Raw genomic sequence first — 22581 nt, 5'->3', positions numbered from 1 at the left:
ACTTCCCAGTCACTAGGATATCATCAAGATATACTACCACCCCCTCAATACCTTGCAACAGATTCTCCATTGTGCGTTGAAATATGGCTGGACCCACAGACACACCAAAAGGTAATCGATTATATTGAAATAACCCCTTGTGGGTGTTCATAGTGACAAAGGGTTTGACTGCTCGTCCAGTGCCAGCTGTTGGTACGCTTGTGACATGTTGAGTTTGCTAAAAACCTTTGCTCCACCCAATCGTGCAAGAAGGTCATTTATCCGTGGCAGGGGATAGCTATCAGGTTTTGCTACTTGATTGACTGTCATTTTATAATCCCCGCAAACTCTAATAGAGCCATCTGCCTTCAAAATTGGGACTATTGGTGCCACCCATTCAGAGTGCTGTACAGGCTCAACAATTCCAGTGTCCACCAATTTGCAAAGAGCTTCTTCCACTTGTTCTCTGATTGCATGTGGTACGTTTCTTGCATGATAGAAACGGGGAGTTGCCTGAGCGTCTACGTGGATCTTGACTTCCACACCCTTAAGGAACCCTAGTTCATCTCTAAATACCTCCTCATACTGCTCCAGGATACCATCCAGCTCCTCTCTATCCAGTTGCAAAATCTGGTGAGATGCCTGCCAGTTCATTTCAGTTTACTCAGCCAGTCACGCCCACACAAACTAGGGCCACTCCCTTTCACGACTAGTAATGGTAGCTCTACCCCCTTTCTGACCTGAGAGGTACTTGCCGTGACAATGATCCTCCCCAGCAAAGGAATTTTCTCTCCTGTATAGGTCTTCAGGACAATGGCTGTATTACACAATGCAGGGTGCTGCTTTTTCCACAGCTGCCTATAAACAGATTCACTGATCATGACACTGATGCACCAGTGTCGATTTCCATGTCAAGCTTTTTTCCTTCTATCATCACTGGAGTGAACCAGGGCTTCTGGTTTGACTCCAAAGAATGTACTATCTCCTCTTCTCACTTTGTGAGTTATAAGTGATGATGCTGTTGTGACTGTTCACCATCCTCGGGTAATTCTCATTTGTGTTCCACTACAGCTGCTCGCTGTTCTTGCTTGCCACCCTTTCCTTTGGCCTTGCATGCTCTAAGTATGTGTCCCATCTTTTTGCACCCGTGACAAATTGCTGACTTAAAACGGCAGCTTGATGGAACATGGCCCTTATAGCCACACCGATAGCAGCTTGACAGAGTGGGTTTCTGGCTGTTCACATTTTGGACAACCACTGGTGGTGTCTCAGGCTTGACATCCACACTTGCACTAACACTCAACTGTTCAGCATTCTTAGCTGCCAACTCCATCGCTTGAGCCACCTCACACGCTTTCTGGAATTTCAGATCTCTCTCTGACAGCAACCGTCTCTGAATCCTCTCATCTTGAACTCCCACTACCAGTCTATCTCGCAGAAAATCACTCAACGAATCCCCAAACTCACAATATTCGGCCAGCCTACGTAATTCCGCTATGTAATTTGTCACTGACTCACCTGGCTGGTGACTTCTGCTGTGGAATTTGATACGTTGCATCGTAGTAGAAGGCTTTGGGTGGAAATGGACCTTCAACGTGGCACAGATGTCTGCAAACGGCTTTTCTCTTGGCTTGTCCGGATGTAACAAGCTTCTCAACAGTGTATACATATGAGCTCCCACGCTACTCAAGAATGGAGCACTTTCTGGCGGGATCTTCTATCTCGTTAGCCACGAAGAACTGCTGCATTCGTTTGGCGTACTGCCGCCAGTTGTCTTTGGCTTCATCGAATTCTGCCAATCGCCCAAACGTCGCCATCCTCGTCGCCAGTGTAATGTCTTGTGGTTTGCTATTGAAAGATCTACTACCAGGATCAAACTCCCGGATGACCAGCACTCAGATACTACAGTGTCAACGTGAATTCAACGTACATACTTCAACTCATTTTATTCTCTTTCTCATGTACAGCACTAGAGTTTTGCATGAACTCACCAGTACACTGCGCCACTATTGTTGCTAGTATTTGACATTATTATCGTGTCATTATTTGAAACAACCTCAAATACGTTTTGACAGCACACGCACTTCACACGAGTACGTATCCATCATCTCACAACGACCGCAGCTGAAACCTGTGGATGTTGTTTACTTACCTGGATGTGCATCGATTACGTTGCTAACTCCTACTTCTACTTGCGATGATGACAGGCTATCGGGTAGCCTGTCCTCTTCCTCGTCTGCTTCCAAGGCAGCAGGCAATCTCAAAGCTTCAGAGGCATTGTCACTGAACTCAAACCTGTGTGGTCTAATCGCTACGTGTACGTAATAATGGCTACCAGCAGATCTTCTTCATCCTGCGATTCATGCGATGACGGAATGTTATCATCACGTAAAAACCTCCAGAGGGCTCTTCAGAAGACTCGCTGTTGCTGCCGTCGCCTCCACCCTAGCAGCGTTGCCTTGGATATGAAGATTTAGTCATTTTTACAGGCCGCTGACTATACAGACGCACATGCGTCTCCCCTCAGTGACGTCACACTACACCACGCCCGTTATAACGCGTTCCCGGAAGTTGAAGAACCGGAAGCAACTTTGACCTGCTATATCTCAGCGAAGACTTAACTTAGAAATTTAATACTATTTTTCCTGTCATGTATGCAACTAGAACTATCAATTTCCAACATAAAAGAATTTTTTTATTTTTGCGTTGCAGTTACCCTTATCACACAAACTCACTCACAGTCTTGCCTGTTTGCCTGTAATATTAAACAGTTATATGGAACAATGTTGCTATTTAAGTAGTTAGTGAAATTACTGTTATCTGATCTGTGTTTTTGTTTGAAGCATATACATGCTGCTGACATTTACACACGAATGAATGACGTGAAGTCTTTGGTTGATCTTCATGTTGAAGCTTGTCACTGGGAAGAAGCATTTTCTCTTGTAGAAGAACACCCACAATTTAAGGTGAGAAAGAAGTTTGGTAGTGAAATCAATGTGCACAAACAACAGTTACGCACACACTGACACACCTGGAACCTGGAATTCTGCTAATACATACTATGGGCTTCGGCATCGCAGAAGTTTTTTATGCATGGGAACATGCTCTGTTTTGTGAGTAGTGGCGAATACACAGTCAAATGAACACTTTGCTGGGCTAGGGCATCCTAGCCTCACACCATCCTCACCTTGCCAAGGCTGAAGTTAGCATGTATTTCCTTCTTCTGGCCAGGGAACTACCTGAAATACAAGGTTCTATAGGGAGCCCTTTGGAGGGTTTAGTGAGATGATTTCAACCCCACTGTATAGGGTACCCTCTTGGAGGGTTTAGTGAGAGTGCTTTCACTCAACTGTGATATAACACACACACACACACACACACACACACACACACACACACACACACACACACACACACACACACACACACACACACACACACACACACACACACACACACACACACACATGCACACACGCACACACCACACACACACACACACACACACACACACACACACACACACACACACACACACACACACACACACACACACACACACACACACACACACACACACACACACACACACCTTGAGCCTTGAGCTGTCCACTGGTACTGTACACCAAATGATAGCAGTGTCCACAAAATATGGACAAACGGCAGAAGAGAAGAAAAATAATTGGCTATCAAAATGGCGTAGGTACCACCTTACTGTTACAGAAATGAGTGTGACGTCCAAGGTCTCTCTGCCTATGGAAGGATCGCCCACACATACATGTAATTAAAGTTGTTGTTACTTGATGAAAAGCATGGTTATTTTTTGTATTCTTGTGGTGGTCTCTGTTCAAATTTGATAAACAGTCATCTACAAGTTTTCCACTTACTTCTATCTTGTGTCAATGTACAAGAAGGTTCCATGTAGGAATATAACCATGCAACAAGGATGTTTATTTGCATGGCATACCGCATTTCTGTGTGCATGAGACTTTCCTCCTGGCATTCTCACTTGTGCCAAAACTTCAACCACTACCTTGGTTGGCAAAACCAAGCAGGGGAAATTGCAATTACTACCAGGCCAACTGTCACTTGGTAAGCAATTACTAGGCTATCTCCTAGCTGTGACTACACGTTAGCGGACACCACATGGAGATGGCTGACCATTGTACCCCATGTACACACCTCATAAATGCACAGAGGATGGATACTGTGTTTTGATACAGGATGCTATCTATATGCCTTATGCCACATGGTTGGCTGAGAACGATCGGTTTGATGAAGCACAGAAAGGTGGACACAATACAGGAAGTCACATTTATGTACATGTGCAGTAGCATGTGTTTTTGCTTAGCTTTTCATCAAGCAGGCAGAAGCGGCCATGCATCACATGTGTTGGAACAGTTGTTGCAGAATGCTGTCAATGAGAAGAGGCAAGTTGGATAAACAGTACCATTTCCTTACGTTGTGCTCAATATTTTTTTGTTGTTATCAGGTTTGGTGATGCGAGTTACTACTATTGGGTGCTTGCTAAGCAATGTTTAGACAATGCTCATGAGCAGCTGCAAGGTGGCTTTTGTATAATCAGACTGAACGGTGACTTGCAGCTAAGATAGTTGGTTGTCTCACAGACAGAGCATTTGCTCAAAGCATGATTGACAAGTTCTCTGATTACCATCAGAAGGCAGACATCTACCACAGCTATGATGCTATACAGAAATACATAGTAAGCTCATGTCACCTGTTGTTGAAAAGCTTAGAAATGTGAATACCAAGCATCTTTGTAGTATCAGCAAATTCACATAATATTTCAGAGTTCATTGAAAGGATAGTTGTGCAACTGTTGTACAGTAGGTGTATCCATGTAGTGTGTTTGAAGTAGCCAACACATCGCAAACTCTAACTAATATAGATGTTGTTATTGGGCAGTTTTATCACTAGTGAGAAAATTACAGTCTTATGTGTATTTGTGATGAACTAAAAGTTGTTATTTACAGACTCAAATTTTGGGTGTCAGCTAGGAATGTGCTTTACAAAGATACATGATGGAATAAATTGGAATTTGATGAACACTAATTGATAGGGGCTTTGTGCAAGGGTAGAATTTTGGTTTATTTAGTTTTTGTGGTTGTATGTGTGTGACACATCATGAAAAGCTTGGTTTGCGTAATTGTTTGTTCTATGATGTACACAGTTGAAAACTGATAGTTGGTGATGTGTACATGTAGTGGTATCCTGAGAACATGTATGCTGTGTATGTTATCTGTGTCTGTTATGTTTTTACTTATTGTTGTTGTTTATGGTCTATACAGGATGAACCATTTACATCTCATCTGCCTGAGGCTCTTTTTCATATGGCACGATATCTCTTTCATTTACTGAACAGAGAAAATGAGTTACCAGCTGGAGTATCAAAAGCGTTAGTGAAATGGCAATGCATGTTCCTTTCATACTTTACTTGTACGGCTGTTTGTCAACTGAATAGACGTTATGGACACCGAATGTCATGTATTTTATGACATAGCTACTGAGTTTCCTGGCCATACGCATTGATGTAGTGCATGAATATGTTTTCTCGTGAACTTTGCTGTGCATTAAGTTTGAGTAAATTGAGCTTTCTCGGCTCTAGTATTCAGCCGGTCATTTCACCCCCCCCCCCAGGAGGAGAAAGACCATATGGACATAGATTGATAAACCAAGCATTATTTTCAAAATCTGGTACACTATTATTATGACACTGAGATTGTAACATCATCATAGCTGGCTAAACAATTGTTTGTCTACAAGATTTATGGAAAGGAATAAACTCGTGTAGACATTACAACATTGCATGCTGGTTACATTACTTTGTTTCTTTAGTTTATGCTGTGTTTGTTGTTATAGGAAGGTGTTGATTGCATTAGCCAAGCTGGGTCGAAATTTAGGAGCGTACAAGGTGGCAAGACATGCATTTGAAAAACTTCAGGTGAGAGTGAAATAGGTGTGGGTTATTGTAACGATTAGGTGCTGTATGGCTTTTAGAAGCATGACAGGCGGTGTTATCGCTCGAAGCCAAAGGCATTAATCCTGCCTGATTGCTTCTAAAAGCCATGTAGCACCCAAATCATACAATAAGTAATTTATACCATGGTCACGTGATGTGTGAGTGCAATAAGTTACTTGTTGTGATCGGTCACACATCATGTGACCATGGTATAACAATCGTTGGGGTTTGCTGACAAACTTTGATCAGGCAATGAGGATTTTGAATTCATTTCAAGACACTATTGATATAGGGAGTGTCACAATACGATCTAAACCATTTCATGATCAAGAGGTAAGTTGAGAATCTTGTTGTTGAATCAGATTAGTAGTTTGTGTGTTTAGGAGCTTCTTCCAATGTGTTATCGTTGCTCCACCACTAATCCTCTTATCAACAGTCAAGGAAACTGTTGTGTCAATTGTCAACAACCATTTGTTTATTCCTTCTTTAGTTTTGGTGAGTTTCTTGTATTGAACATTTACGGGGTAGAGGTTTATATGATTTTGAACTTACACTTCTACATACATGCATTCATGATGGTGATAGTATGTCTGCTAGTTGAATCAGTGATGACGTTAGTGCTTCTTGTGGCATGCTGATGGCATGTCCACCGCTACGGTGAAGACTATCATTAGTAACAGTGTCCTTTGTGCCTCATGTGAGATAAATGTCCGGTCTTAGATTGACTTGTAGCTGACATGTTGGACAAACAAGAGAACTAGTGGTGTAGTGAGCCGGATGCTGTATATTGTCTTTACGGTGTTTTCTCTTAACTTGCGTAGCACTAATTCAATCATCTTCAAACTGTTTCAGTGACACATTGCAGCAGCGTGACTCTCTGTGGCAAGCTTCTTAAGATTGTGAGCGTCAGTAGAACATCGCTTTAAATTATCTTTAAGAGAGTCTTTGAATCTCAATTTGGACCACCTTGATGTCTCTTTCCTTTTTTAAGTTGTCGATACAAAGCTGTTTAAGGATTCTTGAGTTTGGCATTCTAACCACTTGACCAGCCCAACGGAATTGACTTTTAAGGAGGTAGAACTCCAATCCACAGACACCAGCACGAGACAGTATTTCTGTGTCAGGAATCATATCCTCCCATTTAGTATAGCAGATCTGACGAAGACATCTCATGTGAAAACCATTGAGTTTTTTTAATATCACGCCGTAGAGGACACCATGTTTCACTGGCATACAATAAAGTTGGTAGGATGACTACATCTATAATTTCTTTAAAAGTTTGCCAAACGCTGAACTGACCTTGCAAGTCTAGAAGAGACCTCAGAAGCAATGGTGCTGTCGACAGATAAAGAACTGCCGAGGTAAGTGAAGTTCTGAACATACTCTAAAGCATGATCACCCACTCTTACGGATGGGTATCGCAGTACTGAGCCTCTTCCAAGCCTGGGCTGGTAAAGTACTTGTGTTTTTAAACTGATTGTAAGATCAAGGCGTTTCACAGATTTATTTAAGTGATAGTTTGAATATCATCAAGAGAGTGTGCACAAACAACACAGTCATTCGCAAACAACAATTCATGAGCGATAGTCTCTGAAACTATAAGGTCTTTGCTTGACGTAGGTTGAAAACGCCACCACTAGTTCTGAATTGAATCCGAATGCTTGAATAAAGTTGGTGAGAGGATGCAACCCTGCTTAGCACCATTATTGACGAGAAAGCTGGAAGACACAGAGCCGTTGCTAACAACTATAGCTTCCATGCCATTATGAAAAGCTTCAATGAGATTGACAACCTTCACAGCGCAACCAAGTTTGCACAATATCTTCCATAGACCTGAACGATCTACAGAGTTAAACACTTTAAAAGATCAATGAAAACAATGAATAGGTCTATGTACTACTCTCTGCACTTCTCTTGATTGGATTTGATAAGCAGAAAAATCATGTCGACTGTTCTTGCGACCAGGGCGAAATCTACATTGAGACTCTGGGAATATACTGTTTGATAGATGGGTGGTAAGCCGATCTAGAATGAGTCTATCCATTATTTTCCCAACCACTTACCAACAATGAAATTCCTCTATGATTATTGCATTCCGATTTGTCTTAATTTTTCTTGGATTATGTTAGCGTTTTTAAACTCTTTAGGAACTTTTTCTTGACTCCAATAATCTCTAATAAGATTGCCTAATTTTGAGAGCAGCAGGTTGCCACCATGCTTAAAGACTTCATCTGGCAAACCATCCAGTCCAGGCGATTTACCATCAGACATTTTGAGAATGACTCTATTCAACTTCAAGCTTCCAAGTTTAAGGGAGGCTGTGACATCTCCGAGATTACGTTCCTCTGTGGAATTTCATCAATAGCTTCTTGCGAGATACGTGAAGGTTGATTGAGAATTGACAAGAAATGACTTACCCACCGTCCAAAAACTTCCCTCTTATTCTGCAGAAGTCTTTAGCCGTCAGCACTTCGAAGAGGTGACATACCACTGAATTCTGGTCCAAAGGCATGTCTTAGTCCAGCATAAAAGGATTTCTTATCATACTGATCAGCTGCTAGCTGCATTTCTTTGCTTTTTGATGCCACCCAGCATCTTTCATTTTGCGAGTTTAGAACGAACAGTTTTCCTGAGAGATCAGAATTTGTTGCCTTTCTGAACATTATTTCTGTCTTCCAGCCAGAGCCAATGCTTACAGTGTAATCTGTTGAGTAGATTAGCTATGTCTGAGTCTTGATCATCAAACCAGTCCTGATGCTTTTCTTCCTGGTATCCAAGAATGTTGCCGAGGCATCAGCAACAGTATCACACAAGTAAGACCAGTCTGTTTCCAAGTCACCAGATGTCACATTGTAATAATTCCAGATTACTGGTGATCTTTTCACACAAGTTTTCATCAACTGTTGGTGTATGTAATTTCTGCACATTCAATCTGCGGTGTTTAGATCCACATTTGTGACGAATTGAAGGTTTGATGGAAAACGTAAGTTTGCATCTCACCAATCTATGATCTGAAAGACCTGTGGCAGAAGCACCACACATAACTCTTGTATGTTTAACAGACTTCGTATCTGTTTGATGCACAATGCAGAAGTCAATCATGTGTCAATGATGGAATCGTGGATGCACCCACGTGGTCTTGTATTTCTCCTTGTTGGAATAAAAAAAAATGTTGCTTGTAAGACTGTGAAGTGAACAAAAAGTGAGGACAAGAGAGCCATTAGTATTCTCTTTATCAATGCCTTGAAAACCAAGAACACTGTTCCAAGCTTCAGTATCTGATCCAACACGAGCATTGAAGCCTCCAAAAAAACTATTTTGTTGTAATGAGGTATCGAGTTCATGGTAACATTCAACTTGTCATAGAAACCTTCTTTGGCTTCTTTTGTATCACACATGGTAGGAGCATAAACACTGACTATCAGGTTTTGACAAAGGGAATCGAAGTGTCATTATCTGATCACTAATACCAAGAAGAGTGTGATGACTAAGAAGTGAGGTCTTGATGGCAAAACCAACTCCAATTTTAGAAATCTGGCCCTCATCCGTCAGATGGGTTTCACTGAGGGCAGCTATGTCGATGTTGTATTGTTTGAGTTCATGGGTAAGAATAACTGTTTTGCGTTTCATTTAATCTTTTGAGTCAAGAAGAGTGCGTACATTCCAACATGCTACAACAAATTCCATTTCTTAAACTCTCAACCGCCAAGTTGGCCAACCAGCTGCGGTAAACTGGTAAGCACTAAAGGGGTGAGCTTTGTTTAGGCCACCTTTTCCAGGCCCTTCTTTGTGTGAGGTGAGCAGTGCTCTCACTAAACAGTGCTGCTCAGACATGCTAGTAGGACCGAATGTAAGTTTCACCCCATGTAAACCACAGACGACCTTCTTGCTAGCATCGCTTACATGTGGATTTGTGATTACTGACTTCCAGCGCTATCCTATGCTTGTCACAGTCACCACGCCTTTATCGCCGTAAGACTTGTGAACAAAGAAACAGACAAACAGGTTCATAAAACAGACACTAAACATATGAATGATTCACTGGGGCAAGAATTGCAACAAGCGAACTCATACGTCAGGATGCAGGTGATTTGCCAGGAGCACGTATGTGAGTCCCTTGCAACTGCCATTGGAGAATATCACCAATAAAAAAAGTTCTCCGAACTGTTGAACCATGAACCATGGTCTCATTCGCATCAGAGAACAGAACAAACTCAAGCCTCAGGACTAAAGGTTATGAGGATGGCGTCACAAGCTTTTATGATGACCTGAACTCGCCATGTCATGGTGCAGTCTTGGGAATATGGAGAATTTCCAAGAAACAGCAGTTCTACCTGCTGCATCACTTTTCCCTGTTGGCACTGTCACTGTTTGTCCACGACTGCTTATCAACAGGCTGAACCTGCTTATATTGCAGCCAACCTCCATATCTGGAGGTCATTCCACTATCCGCCGCCTACATACATAAGTACATACATTTATATGTTCATACATACATACATGATGATGAAACTATTTGTTGCAAAACAAAGGAGAGCTACTTACTACATGTACACGTGTGCCTAGACTGAGTCTTAAACAGCCGCACGCTAACAACCGCAGTAATGTGCTCAAAACTTCAAAGTAGGCAATAAAGCTATACTGCACAATTCTTGCATTACTAGTACCAATCCAAGTTTCTTCTTTCCACGTTTGTGTATGAGCAGCAGATGGCATTGCAGCTATTAATGGGTTTCAACAAGGGTAAATGAGAAGTTAGGCCTGTGATGACATCTTTAATTAAGAAAAGAGAATATTTCTTTGGAATTGATCCTCTAGATCCTATTTGAGATTGGGATTTTATATTGTTGTCATCATCTCCTTGACCACCATTCTCAACTAGCTATAGTGAAATCAGTGATTCAGCCTGATCTAGATTATTGCGCTGTTATATGGAATAATGGCACTGCAGGCATAGCAAAGCGGATTCAGAGAATTGAAGAAAGTCTTGAGAGTACTTTCTGGCCTTAAACCAAGGGAATCTCCTGGAAATATGTCTTCTGTCTACTCTAATTTTGGTCTCAAATTACATCAGGCCAGACACTCTTTCTACCGAGGTACACTCGCTCACCAGTGTCTACATTCTCCAGCTCCTAACAGTGTGAACTTCCGGTATCACTCAATTTAAAATCATCATTATCAACACTCGTCTTACTCGATCAGGACTAGCTATGCCTAATCCAAACACTGAAGCACTTTGGCCGTCGACATTTTATCTTGCTCAAAAGCTGGAATTTTCTTTCATGTAGGCTAAGAATAGTCTCTAAAGTCTCTGATTTTAAGCAGCTTCTATGGAAGTTCAGTTACAGTATATATGATATTTCAGATCCCTGTGTTCTTAGTAGATAGTCTTTCACTTACTACATGTAGTATGGATGTTAGCACAAATATTCAAGTATGTTTGTAAATATCAATTGGTACGATAAGATTGACCGCTGAGTTGAGGGTTTTCCGTAATAAGAGAAATACAAATACAAATACAAATACAAAATTGTATGGCAAAGAAAGTAATGTAAGACCAATTTATGAATTTACAAAACAAACAATTACATATCTAAATAAAATAAGGATAACTTATGTGATAATAACTGCTGGTGTACTGTACCTTGATAGTACATTGGTAGTGTGAAGCATTTCAGGCAATGATGATGGTGGCAAATTTCTCACTGTATATGTTGCGCCTGTATGTTGCACAAGATGTCAGGTTACAAAAATTAGAATGGTACCACTGCCACTGTTGCAGTTTTCAATTTTGTATAAAAATTAAAACCTAAGTATGACAATAAGATACCTTTCCAACATTTCAACAATGTCCTTCTTGTCAAACAGAATTACTGCTCAACCAAATTGTAAAATTTTGCTTTACAGTTTGTAAGAAAGTCAAATGTACATTAAAACATTTGAAACATTTATGATTTTGAACAGCTTTGAAATGCAAAATTGGAATGATCAAAAGTGCACAGACGGTGGGAACATTAACTTAGAATATGGCCTTCTTCCATTCTGCATAGAAGGCACTATTGAACCATATTAGGCATCGTTGGTCCTGTATTACTGGAGTATCAGGAAGTTTCTGTTGCCAACAAATGTTCAAGATTTTGTAAAGACATTGAAGACGCAAACTTGAAAAGATTTTATATCTCACAAACATATAGAAAAGAGATGAGAACGCAGACTCATTAAATTATAGCTTTCCAAGTTCCTATTATTTCAAACATGTTTGGATAGTTTTCCAAAAGTACTGGCCACTCTACGTATGTGTTTCTTCATCAATATAGTTAGTGTCTCTGTCACAGATGATCCAAGATATTGGAGGCTATTGACAACATTCAAGGAAGAATCATCAAAAGATGTCCTGACATCATTAAATTTCAGTCAAATCAGTACCATAGTTAGGCCAGTACATAAAGTACATACATGTAGGTTCCAGCAACCAGATTTGAGTAACATCCACTTTCATTCACTAGGCCAAACGTCAGAGTACCATTCAGGGACTATTCACTAAGACACCAGCCATTGACTGGCAGCCACCAACAGCTCTCCCATTGTCCAAAGTGATCCTTCGCATCCTAACATTATGCCAATTACACATAGACTTATAACCCGTAGACTGCCACTTTATGCGATTTGTACACACTGATACTGTGCGACAGGTGTGTGCTTTTTGGAAAAGTTAGTAGAAAGTGTCATATGGCTGGGCATGTAGACAGGAAGAAAATGGTGCCCCAAGATTGGAATCTTTCATCTTGATTATACTGAGGCCATGTGGAGGTTCTGTTAACAAACACATTTGTAGTCAGCCTAACTGCAGGGTTTACTCTCGTAGCAACTTCTTAACATGAGTAATCTATGTTGCGTAGGTGCAGCATGCTTAGTATGATGGTGGCTTAAATTGACCATGACGAGTCTTCATAACATTTTATGACACGTCAACTAATATCTTGCCACATTTTCAGACAGAGCCTCTGATGGTCCACGACTGCTAATTTGACAAGGCACAAAGTACCTACCTTACTTCACATTTATCCTCCATGTCTGAGCCTCATCTACTTACATACATACATTCATCACATAGCTATAGACATCACCTAGCATGGGCGTGCCTTGACTTCTGCCTACATGCTCCATTGGGCGAGGCACAGTTGAACCTCTATTTGGAGGTAGGTCGCCAGCACATACATACTTCGATACGTGTTGAGCTTGTGAATGGCATGGATATGCAACTAACAGATGATGGAAGGGACAATTGACTGTTTGTGATTTAGACATTCTTCCTCTTGTGATGTTTACATTGGAAGATGATATTAAGTAAGGCATCTACTGTTTTATGCACTGCTTCATTTAATGTTGAAACGGCTGTGTAGTGATGAGGAGGCAATTGAGCTGATTCAGATGGACCCTCCTGCAAAAAAGAGCAAAGGGCGATGGCAGGAATTACAATCAGAAGGTTAGTGGTACTGTACTATCTGTTAGGATATATGGGAACTCAGCGGTGATGACTAGGCTACCAATCGGTGTTATATGACTGAGTTAGCTGTACGCTGCAGTCAGATAGTGCTTTGCCTTTTGTTGTGTTATACTCTGTCTTAAAGCAAGTAATTCATAATGATACATGGTATCAGAAGTGAAAGAACCTACTAGAACAGAATGGTGATGAAAGGGCATGTTGCGAACTGAAAAGAAGAAGAGTTTCCAGAGGTAAGAGAAGAAGCGAGGCCACCAGTCATGATGCAAGGTACCATACCACTTCCATCCATGCTTAATATGTATGAAGGTGATATGAGAGAAGTGGTGAAGACAGAGGCAAATGTGGGATGCATACGATGTAATGTCTCGGTTGAGAGAGCAACCTAGATCTGAGTACCAATGAGCCACATCTATTATGAGTGTAGGATAGGGAGCAGTGGAGCTATGCACTACTCTTAATTTCAAATCAGAGGAAGCTAGAAGAAACCTGGATGTAGTTCTGAAGACTCTTGAAGATCACCTGCTAGATACTGTGAATAGTGTGTGGTATTACAGAAGACTCTGTTTAAAAGACACTGTTCAAGAAAGAGTTTTGTGAAGAAAGAATGGGCACCTGAACAGAAACAAGGAAGCTGCAGTTATTGTGCGAGAAATCGCATGAGAGGAAGAGATAATTGCCCTGCTTTTGGACAAATCTGTCAATTGTATGAGAAGGAGAATCATTTTACCAACGTCTGCAAGACTAAATGAAAAGTGAAGGTCTATGCATAAAGTGCAGACGAGACGCTGATGGCAGTGAATGTGATTCCAGAACAAGTAAACATGGTTTCTGGGCAACTGCAATCAAAAATTTATGCAGTAATGGAAGTGGAAGGACAAAGTGTTCAATCTTAACTAGACACCGTTGCAACCTGCAATATTCTCAGCTATTCTGATGTACCATCTCTTATCAGATCCATCGTACACATCAAACGCTAACCCTGTTTGACGCTTCAATATTGGAGCCGGTTGGCAGCTGTTGCGTCAGGCTAGTAAATCCAAAGAATGGAACAAGTGCCAGAGAGACTTTCTGTGGTAGACAAAGCCACATATCTTGGGAGCCCGGAGTATTCAACAAATGCAGCTGATGTCAATCCAGTATGAAAAGATTTCGCAGGTAACTCAGAAAGCAGGAGACAGGAAACATGCAACATCTTCACTCAGTTGGACACAAATTATGAAAAGCATATCCAGAAGTGTTCGATGGCAATGTCGGTACTCTGACAGGGGACTTGCTCTAAGAAATAGATGACTCAGTCAAACCTCTACTATACCCAGCAAGACGGGCTCCGGTGGCAGTCAGAGATGTCTTGATAAGAGAACTGGAGCGCCTTGAGAAAGAAGGTGTGATTGAGAAGGTGCATAAACCTACAAACTGGGTAGAGGATGCAACCGAAGACAGTTGAAGTTGGCGAAGGAAATAATGCACCTTTACAAGAGACCCATAAGGACGAAGAAGAATTGGTAGTCAGTGAGCCAACAGTTGGCGAAGAAGTGGAGGAAACAACACATGAGGAGCAAGACCCAAGCTTGAAACAGAATGAGAATAAGGGGCCATAGGTTTCATCGACCAACAAAGAAGAGATCTGAGTGAAGAAAAGACAGTGGGGGTTGAAAGTAATCCAAAGGTCACACGACGTGGGAGATTAGTGAAGACACCAAGGTATCTACGAGACTATGAACGGTACTTAGTGAAAAGTAATTTCTTAATTAATTAAGGAAAGGGGATGTTAATCCGGATCTAAAAGAACTCAGCGGTGATGGCTGGGTTACCAGCCGGTGTTATATGATCGAGCTAGTTGTAGTTGCATTGCTTAAATAGTGCATTGTCTTTGTTGTTGTGTTATAGTCTGCCTTAAAGGAGCACTTCACCGGTCTGACTCTGCCCTCGGCTGCTAATCGTTTCTAGTAGTCTTCAAGTTGTGAAGTTCGGCGCTGTTTCAGAGCAAACTTGATAGCTGAACATTATGATAAGGCTAAAAGACAAAATCGTACCTGGCGGTTTTCCAAATAACGTCCAATAAGTGTAGGTTTGTTTTACCGCTTCGTGTAGACTTTGATATTTGCTTAGGCGAAAGTAAGATGTGCTTTTGCATCACTAACTCACCTTCAATCTACGGCAAAAAGCACACATACGGCAATAGTTCGACTGTAGAACGAAGATATGTGGTGTCACGTGATTTTGTGCGGTGATGCACGTTTCCGTGTGTTTTTGAACTGTGGTATTGCCTCCATTCGTAGAAAGAAACATGGAGAAAAGTGGGAAAGACCGAGGAATTGCAAGTACGTCGCTCAAGACGATTATGTGGAGTCTACAACGTACGAACGACTGAGTCGTTTATGAACTGTAACTTGTTCTCTTTCACTGTTAGAGGCGTCTCTTGTTTTCTCTAGTTGGCCTCGGAAAGCAAGACCAAAACAATGCGCTGTACAACACAGGAAGCGTTTGGTCTGCAGCCCTAGGCCTTAAAGTTACTTAACATATTGCACATGCGTCAATCAGTGAAGTGTTTCTTTAAAGTATTCGTAACAATACACTAGCTACTGTGTGAGTGTGTCACTGTGTGTGGGTGCACGTGCACATACACATGTTGGCTGTCACCTTGTGTGGTATACAGTGCACCTTTTTTACTGTTCTCTGCTTTATAGGCGTCCAAACATTGCAACTATCTGATGGTTTGGATGAAGAACCAGAGAATGATTTATTTGGTGCTCGTCTATTAAACTTTGAGGTACGTGTTGCGCAAGTTTTTGGTGGCTGGTAACTGAGCAAACCGTTTGCTTGGTCTTTGTAGCCTGGAGCTGCAGATTTTGTTCCTGTACAAGTAGATCGAGCCATTTTGAAATCTCTTTATTCATCTGAAGTTTTAATTCAGAAGTGGCCTTCTCCAATTAGATGGACATTTTATCGCAACTTGATGCCAGACATGACTATTACTGTTGATCCTCAGTCTTTCAAAGTAAGTTGGTCTCTTTGGTTGTGCTGTATGGGTATTTATGGATTTAGACTCTCTTGTGCTGTCTACAATTTTAGATGTTTGCTGCAGAAGACTATGAGCTGCTTGTTTTGCAAAAGAAGCTACCTTTTACACACAGCAGCCAGCGGCTCCTGTAATAATTGTAGGTTGTGCAACAGGCTCATGATAAAAATAGTTCTTACTGAAAACGTAGATTTTCTCACGATACTATGGAATCATTAGAGATTTTGAGTATATCATTGTTCTTGTCATTTTGTATTTGCCGCTAGCGCGCGTTACTTATACGGGCTCTTGACTATGGCGCGACAGAAGGCGAAAGCTCGCAAGACTCTGGCGATTGCAGAGTACACATAGGTTGATGTCATCGTTTTCCATAGTTGGTGTTTACTCTTTATTTGTAAAGGGAGAATGAGTTTAATGAAACTCAAGAGCAGGATTGGTTGAGTCAACTTGGCGCTTCTCAAGGACAATCAAGACGTCATGATACGAAAAGAAAAAAAGTAAAATTGGCTTTATCAGAAGATGAACAAAACAGAAAGGTCAACGAATAGTTGTACAGTACGTCTAAAAACATTTTAGTCACGTGACCTACGTATCTAGGCTTGTGAATTGGTGAGATATATGATCAGTGTCGATCACCAGAAATATCCTGTCAGACGAACAGGTAAGAGCCTGTATTGATTGGAAACTGTTTAATATCAGTAGACTAGTAATAGTTGAGCGTTCTTCAAATGAAAGCTACGAGGGATATCATAGGAGCCACAGGGGACCATGCCTCCAATCAGCAGCCTATGGTCATGGCCCCCAATCAGCAATCTATGGTCGCTATATAAAATAGGTTATTGTGAAAACGAGCTACAAGAAAACGAGGAGCTCCACTAGCTAGTTTGACACAGAGTGCAAAAGACACTTGCACGCAGACGTCCTCCGTACACAGGCTACACTTGCCGCCAAAGCCGTATATATAGAGAGAGTTGCGACATGACCATTTCGTCACGTGAGATTATGAGCGCCATTTTGTGTCCAGTTGTACATTGCACTATCCGGGAAATACGAGATAGTTGTTTTGTTTAGTCACTGCTTGCAGAATGCCTTGCTGTTGTGCTTGGGGATGCAGCAATACAACTGCGCTCTAACTCTATCTATCGTCATCAGGATTATGCAGAGCCGCTGTCGAAAACTACTCTACGTATGTGTAAAGTCCCTCAAAATTAGGGAAAGTGTTGTTTATACCTATAGTAACAAGTTCCATTAACTTCAAGCTTTGTCGATGTTTGTACAATTTATACAAGAATTTTACTACCGTTGGCTGGACACAAAATGGCACCCATAAATTCAGGTTGTCGCAACTCTTGCTATATAGGGCTCTGCTTGCCGCCAGAGCCGTATCTTGCTGAGCACTGAGGTTTGGCCCCCAACCTGGATGCCATTCCTATGCTTCTGAATATCATTGGGAGTAGCTTCTATCTGGAGTAGAGTTGAGTTGAAATTTAATGAAACGTGTGATAGCTATCGTCTAGACAGTGGATTCATCTAGTACTATAGAGATCTGTAAGTTACTGTGGAAATGTGCAATAGTACATAGATAGTAGTTATTCAAGCATGCAATTGATTGCTATTCTAGGATTCAGTCAGACTTCCAATTTTCTCCAACACCATAGGCATAGAGTCTGCATGTCTTTGTTTATCGCTTCTACAGTCTAAATTGTGGACAACCTAAGTTGTGGATCTTATCTTAAAATGCAGATTGTATCAATTTACGTATTTACAGTATATTTACTATATTTGTAGTTAGCGGCTCGCATTAGCAACGAAGTCCGGTACGTAATGTGCACATTACGTTGTAGGTTTGTGCCTATACTGCAGCCCAATTAGATTAATTATTATAGATTACCAGGTACTGTAGTGTTACTTGAAGTACGTTTCCATTGGTTTCTGATCAAAATTGACATCTTTCTATCCAAATAATTGTTTCTCTTGGAGAACAGCACTTTGTGATTGGCCACCTGGCCATTGTCTTTTGTTGCTGTGTGCGACACAAAAGAGAATAATGCATCGTGATTGGTCACTTGCATGCCACAATGAAGTTGACACCCATATATGGTAATTTTTGTCATAGTCAGCCAGCCACAGAGATTTGGCGCAAATATAACCCCATTAATATACTGCTCCCCAGCAAGTCACTTGACTTCGAAGTCTTTGGTACACTGCAGTGGGTAAGGGCTGTGTCTTGCAGCTACTGTCTCTGCCATGTAATCCTGAAATATCAAGGAGAACCATTTGGCTATGCAGCTTTGTAGCTGATGTGGACTTATTATTATTTAGTTCATGATTATTTAGTTATTGGAGCTTGCAGGGTGCACTCAAGGTGGAGTATGCAGGGTGCACCGTAAGTGAGCAGGGGATTGCTGCACCCTGCTAGAAAATGTGGGTCACTGTCTGATTTCACATCAACTGATCTGTAATTGTCGTGTTATGTTAGAACCTTAATTTTGATTATTGTAATTCTTAGCTATGTACAATGTAACATGATATGTACATGTTAATTTTATGGCTATTTAGGTTTTCTTTATTTGTACAGACTTTAATAGCTGTTTCCAGTGATTTCGACCAGTCTAGCAGCATTTTTAGAACACTGATTCACAAACAGAAATGACACACCAACATTGTTCAACAATGTTGGTGTGACATTTTTGTTTTCTTTGTGTGTGCAGGGAGGGGACACTGGTATACTCTTGTTGCCTGGTTGGTAGGACAGGTCACTAGGAGTGGAACTCCAGGCTTTTAGGATAGGGTTACTGTACTTGATTCTGGTGATATGGCTGTGGCAAAAGGCAAGATACCTTGCAGGTACGTGTATGTGTGCATATGGGCTTTGGTGACCAGTTCTGGGGTTGCATCATTGTTAGTACTCTTGGAAGTCTGTGAGCTCCAGAATGGTAGTCAGTTCTGGTTCAGATATTCCCTGTGCTTCACAGAAGCTTTGTCATCATATGGGGGCTATCTGTTGTAAAAGAAGGCTTTACCGTTTGTCTGTTTATTTGTCTAGGGCGCGTTTCCACTAGAGCCTAAACCGGTTTACCAAGCGGTTTAAGCTAAACTGGTTTAAGAATTGACCTGTTTCCACCTGCACTAAACCAGTTATATTTTAAACCTAAACCACTTTCTTAAACCTACTTCAAAGTAGGTTTAGCAAAGTGGTTTAGGTTTAACTGTCACGTGACAGCAGCGCGCTATTTTAGATGGCTTCTGACAACGCTCTTTTGGATAATATTGACTATTTTACTGGGATAGGATTGCCCTAGAAGGGTCACTAACTTGGGGAAAGAAATCAGCAGCTACGGAGAGAGAGAGAAGACGGTGTCCTTGGTCATCGTCATGCAAACTCCTACCAGCAGATGCTGAATCAGTGACAACCAACAGCTGCTCTGACTTGGTGACAGAGCAGCCCAATAGTTCAAAATAAGGCGTTCATACACAGTTTGTTTTGTACATCTCGGATGTGCAAGTTCCTGGTGGAAACAGTTGCTTTCTTGAACTGGTTTAGTATTTAAATGCGTTTAAGCTAAACTAGTTTAAGGTGCAGCTAGTGGAAATACGGCCCTAGTTTTTTTGTACACTAGAGATAAACTTTATTGCATCGTATTTGAATATGGTTTTTGTGTTCTCAGATCTTATACAGGTTGTGATGAAAGACTATGCAGATGGTTTTCCAGTAGTACTGGAAGCAGCGCGTGAGAAGATGAAAATGGTTTCTATTTCTTTGTGAAGTTGCAAAACATAACATAGCAGCAGCTGGCAGCTGTTTTACACGCAGATATTTGGATTGGATATTGTGGAGCTTAAAGCGAGAAGCAGCAAATTCTATATTTTAGTGAATTTGATGTATGGTGATGCATGGGAGGAAGCGATAGACAGGTACAAAACACGGTATAGTAAAGATGTATTCGTCTTTTGAGACAAGGATTGTTATGCTGATTAATGTCATGATTGTTTGTGGTCACTTTTTTATAACTAATAAATTGTTTACCTAATTCAGACAGACTTGTTGATTCATGAGCAGAGCTGTTTTAACTAGTAGGAATTTTGTTGTATATTAAAAGTTGGGTTTAATGGAAAATTATTGTAAATTATTAGAATTGAAGTTACAGTAGTTTGGTTACTTATTGTGTTTGTGTCACCCATTGACGATATAGCTAAAATAATCAGTGGAGAGAGAATGCACTGTGCACGAAAGCAGTTGTTATAGTGCATGCATAATTCTTTGCACGTGCTGTCACTACAATTCTGAAGATAAATTTGCCAAACGTTCACATCTTAATAGCCTTATGTTGGTATGGATACACTAAAAAGCTGTCATGAATTTTGTTTTCTTCTTTTGTGTTCACTGCTGTAATGAAAGCAACTCTTTTTGACTGAGGGCGGTGGAATCACACAATTGTGCTTTGCAATATGGCCAGCTAGAAATGCTGAAGGTTAGTTAGGTTACTAACCGTTAGGTATGCTAAATAGTTTCAGAAACTGCTGCTGACGTCTGTTTTGCTGGCATCAGAAGTTAACATGTGGACTAGGAAAAGGCATCATTTTATTATTCCATCACCTCAAGTCTTCAGAGATTCCTGTTGCTGTGGTTTGTGTGTGCAGTATGATCAGTGATGTCATTACGAGCCACGTTCCACAACATGTGACCAGTTGTGTTTTGCATGCATTAGAGTTAGTACCGCTCTATAGCTATACTAGTGACATCAGGATCATCAGACAAAGCTAATGTGACATCTGTTTCACAGTTTGTGTAGTGCAATAGATGTGTGCTTGAAGTTACTACTGTATGTTTGAGCGTGTCCACAGAATCAACAGAAATACTTGTCTCACTGTTATTTGATTTAACAAAGTCTTCAAACCCCAGCCCCAACCGCATGTGACCAAATCATGTCTTTCATTGCTGATCTTAGATTCTAGGCATTAACCAAGTTTCTGACCAGAGGCAAATGCAGTGCGTACTGTACTAATTCAGTCACTTGCAGTACACAGTAAGCTTCCCAGAGCATCTTCACACACAGGCAAAACATTTGACTGCTTCCTACATTTTATTCCTAGCAGCCACTGTGACTGCTATGACTAAATTATGAATTATAAATTTGTCAGTATAATTAAATTGTAAATGTCAGTATGATATCGGCATAGGTTCGATGGTGGTTCATATGATTGCTCTGAACTTGGTTTATTGAGTGTCATACTTGCTCTAATATTCATGAATCATGGCTCAATAGACGAACGTTAGTGTTTCAAAATCTAATCAGTAGAATGTTTAGTGTTAACTTCCTGGTTTCTCCTCAATATAGCTCGACTATGGCATGTCCTGATGAGTCTGCAAATAGAAAAGTGGTGAGTGATTATTGCTGCTGTAGCTCAAGATTGAATGGCTATTAATTGAGTCTAGTGTAAACCATGAAGTATTCGGCCAAGTACACAAGCTCATGGATAAATTTGTCAAACAGCTGTAAGATGTAGTGTTTCACTTTGTCACACTAGAGAAGGTGTATTTAACTAGTCTTGTTAACCATTCAAGGTATCTTGACAGTAGGAAGGTGACAGAAGGGGATGCAAAGCACACGGCTTACGAATGGGGTGCTCGAGCTAAAGAGGAGCTAGATCCTGAGATTATTCTCAATTTTGTTGCGGATGTGTGTTTGACATTCTGCTTGTTCTTGCAACAATGTTTACACATTGGTTTGTGGCAGATGCAAGGTGTCGATCCTATTGTGTGGAGGAACCAGTATGAACAACAACTGTCAAGAGCCTGACAAGTAACTGATGAGTGCAGACATTATAATGCAAGCTACTACACGTACAAGATAATTATAACATTGGGTTACGAGATGTTGAACAAGTTTAATAGTGCAATGTAATGAGCATATCCAGCTACATTTGACTTTATAGAGTGTGTTGAGACTTCTAGATTCTGTCTTCTTACTGAGATAGCATTCGCCATATATGTTGGTCTGGTCCTCAATTGATTGTGTGGTTTACACCTCTTTCTTACTGTTGCACATGTTATTATGTTTGACTATTCAATATGACTGTGCTGTTCAAGTAAAC

At 40.9% G+C, this 22581-nt stretch overlaps 3 protein-coding genes across 3 annotated transcripts in view; 2 read left to right on the top strand and 1 right to left on the bottom strand.

Annotated features, from left to right (window-relative positions):
- The window catches only part of LOC134197675 (intraflagellar transport protein 122 homolog), a 32545-nt gene extending 15812 nt beyond the window's left edge, over positions 1–16733 (top strand). Inside the window, exons 15-28 of the mRNA XM_062667021.1 lie at positions 2823–2945; positions 4203–4269; positions 4331–4409; positions 4472–4545; positions 4608–4702; positions 5289–5395; positions 5860–5941; positions 6209–6292; positions 6343–6454; positions 13264–13306; positions 13363–13445; positions 16154–16236; positions 16300–16464; positions 16539–16733. Of these exons, the coding sequence (XP_062523005.1) occupies positions 2823–2945; positions 4203–4269; positions 4331–4409; positions 4472–4545; positions 4608–4702; positions 5289–5395; positions 5860–5941; positions 6209–6292; positions 6343–6454; positions 13264–13306; positions 13363–13445; positions 16154–16236; positions 16300–16464; positions 16539–16619 (1278 nt within the window). The 3' untranslated portion in view covers positions 16620–16733. The remainder of the gene's footprint in view (positions 1–2822; positions 2946–4202; positions 4270–4330; positions 4410–4471; positions 4546–4607; positions 4703–5288; positions 5396–5859; positions 5942–6208; positions 6293–6342; positions 6455–13263; positions 13307–13362; positions 13446–16153; positions 16237–16299; positions 16465–16538) is intronic.
- Positions 952–1651, bottom strand: LOC134197676 (uncharacterized). The gene has a single exon (XM_062667022.1). The coding sequence runs from the start codon at positions 1646–1648 to the stop codon at positions 1031–1033; it is 618 nt and encodes a 205-aa protein (XP_062523006.1). The 5' UTR covers positions 1649–1651; the 3' UTR covers positions 952–1030.
- A 39-nt stretch (positions 16734–16772) lies between the features above and the next one.
- LOC134196989 (melanoma-associated antigen D2-like) lies at positions 16773–22563 on the top strand. Its single transcript, XM_062666218.1, has 10 exons — positions 16773–16826; positions 16886–17021; positions 17083–17146; positions 20154–20233; positions 20300–20400; positions 21667–21758; positions 21825–21867; positions 21923–21982; positions 22052–22166; positions 22224–22563. Exons 1-10 carry the CDS (start codon positions 16780–16782, stop codon positions 22284–22286), a joined length of 801 nt encoding a protein of 266 aa, XP_062522202.1. The 5' UTR covers positions 16773–16779; the 3' UTR covers positions 22287–22563.
- Positions 22564–22581: the final 18 nt, after the last annotated feature.

Source organism: Corticium candelabrum, chromosome 22, assembly GCF_963422355.1.
Source record: "Corticium candelabrum chromosome 22, ooCorCand1.1, whole genome shotgun sequence".
NCBI classification, from domain to species: Eukaryota; Metazoa; Porifera; class Homoscleromorpha; order Homosclerophorida; family Plakinidae; genus Corticium; species Corticium candelabrum.
This window is presented reverse-complemented; position numbering and strand designations above follow the sequence as displayed.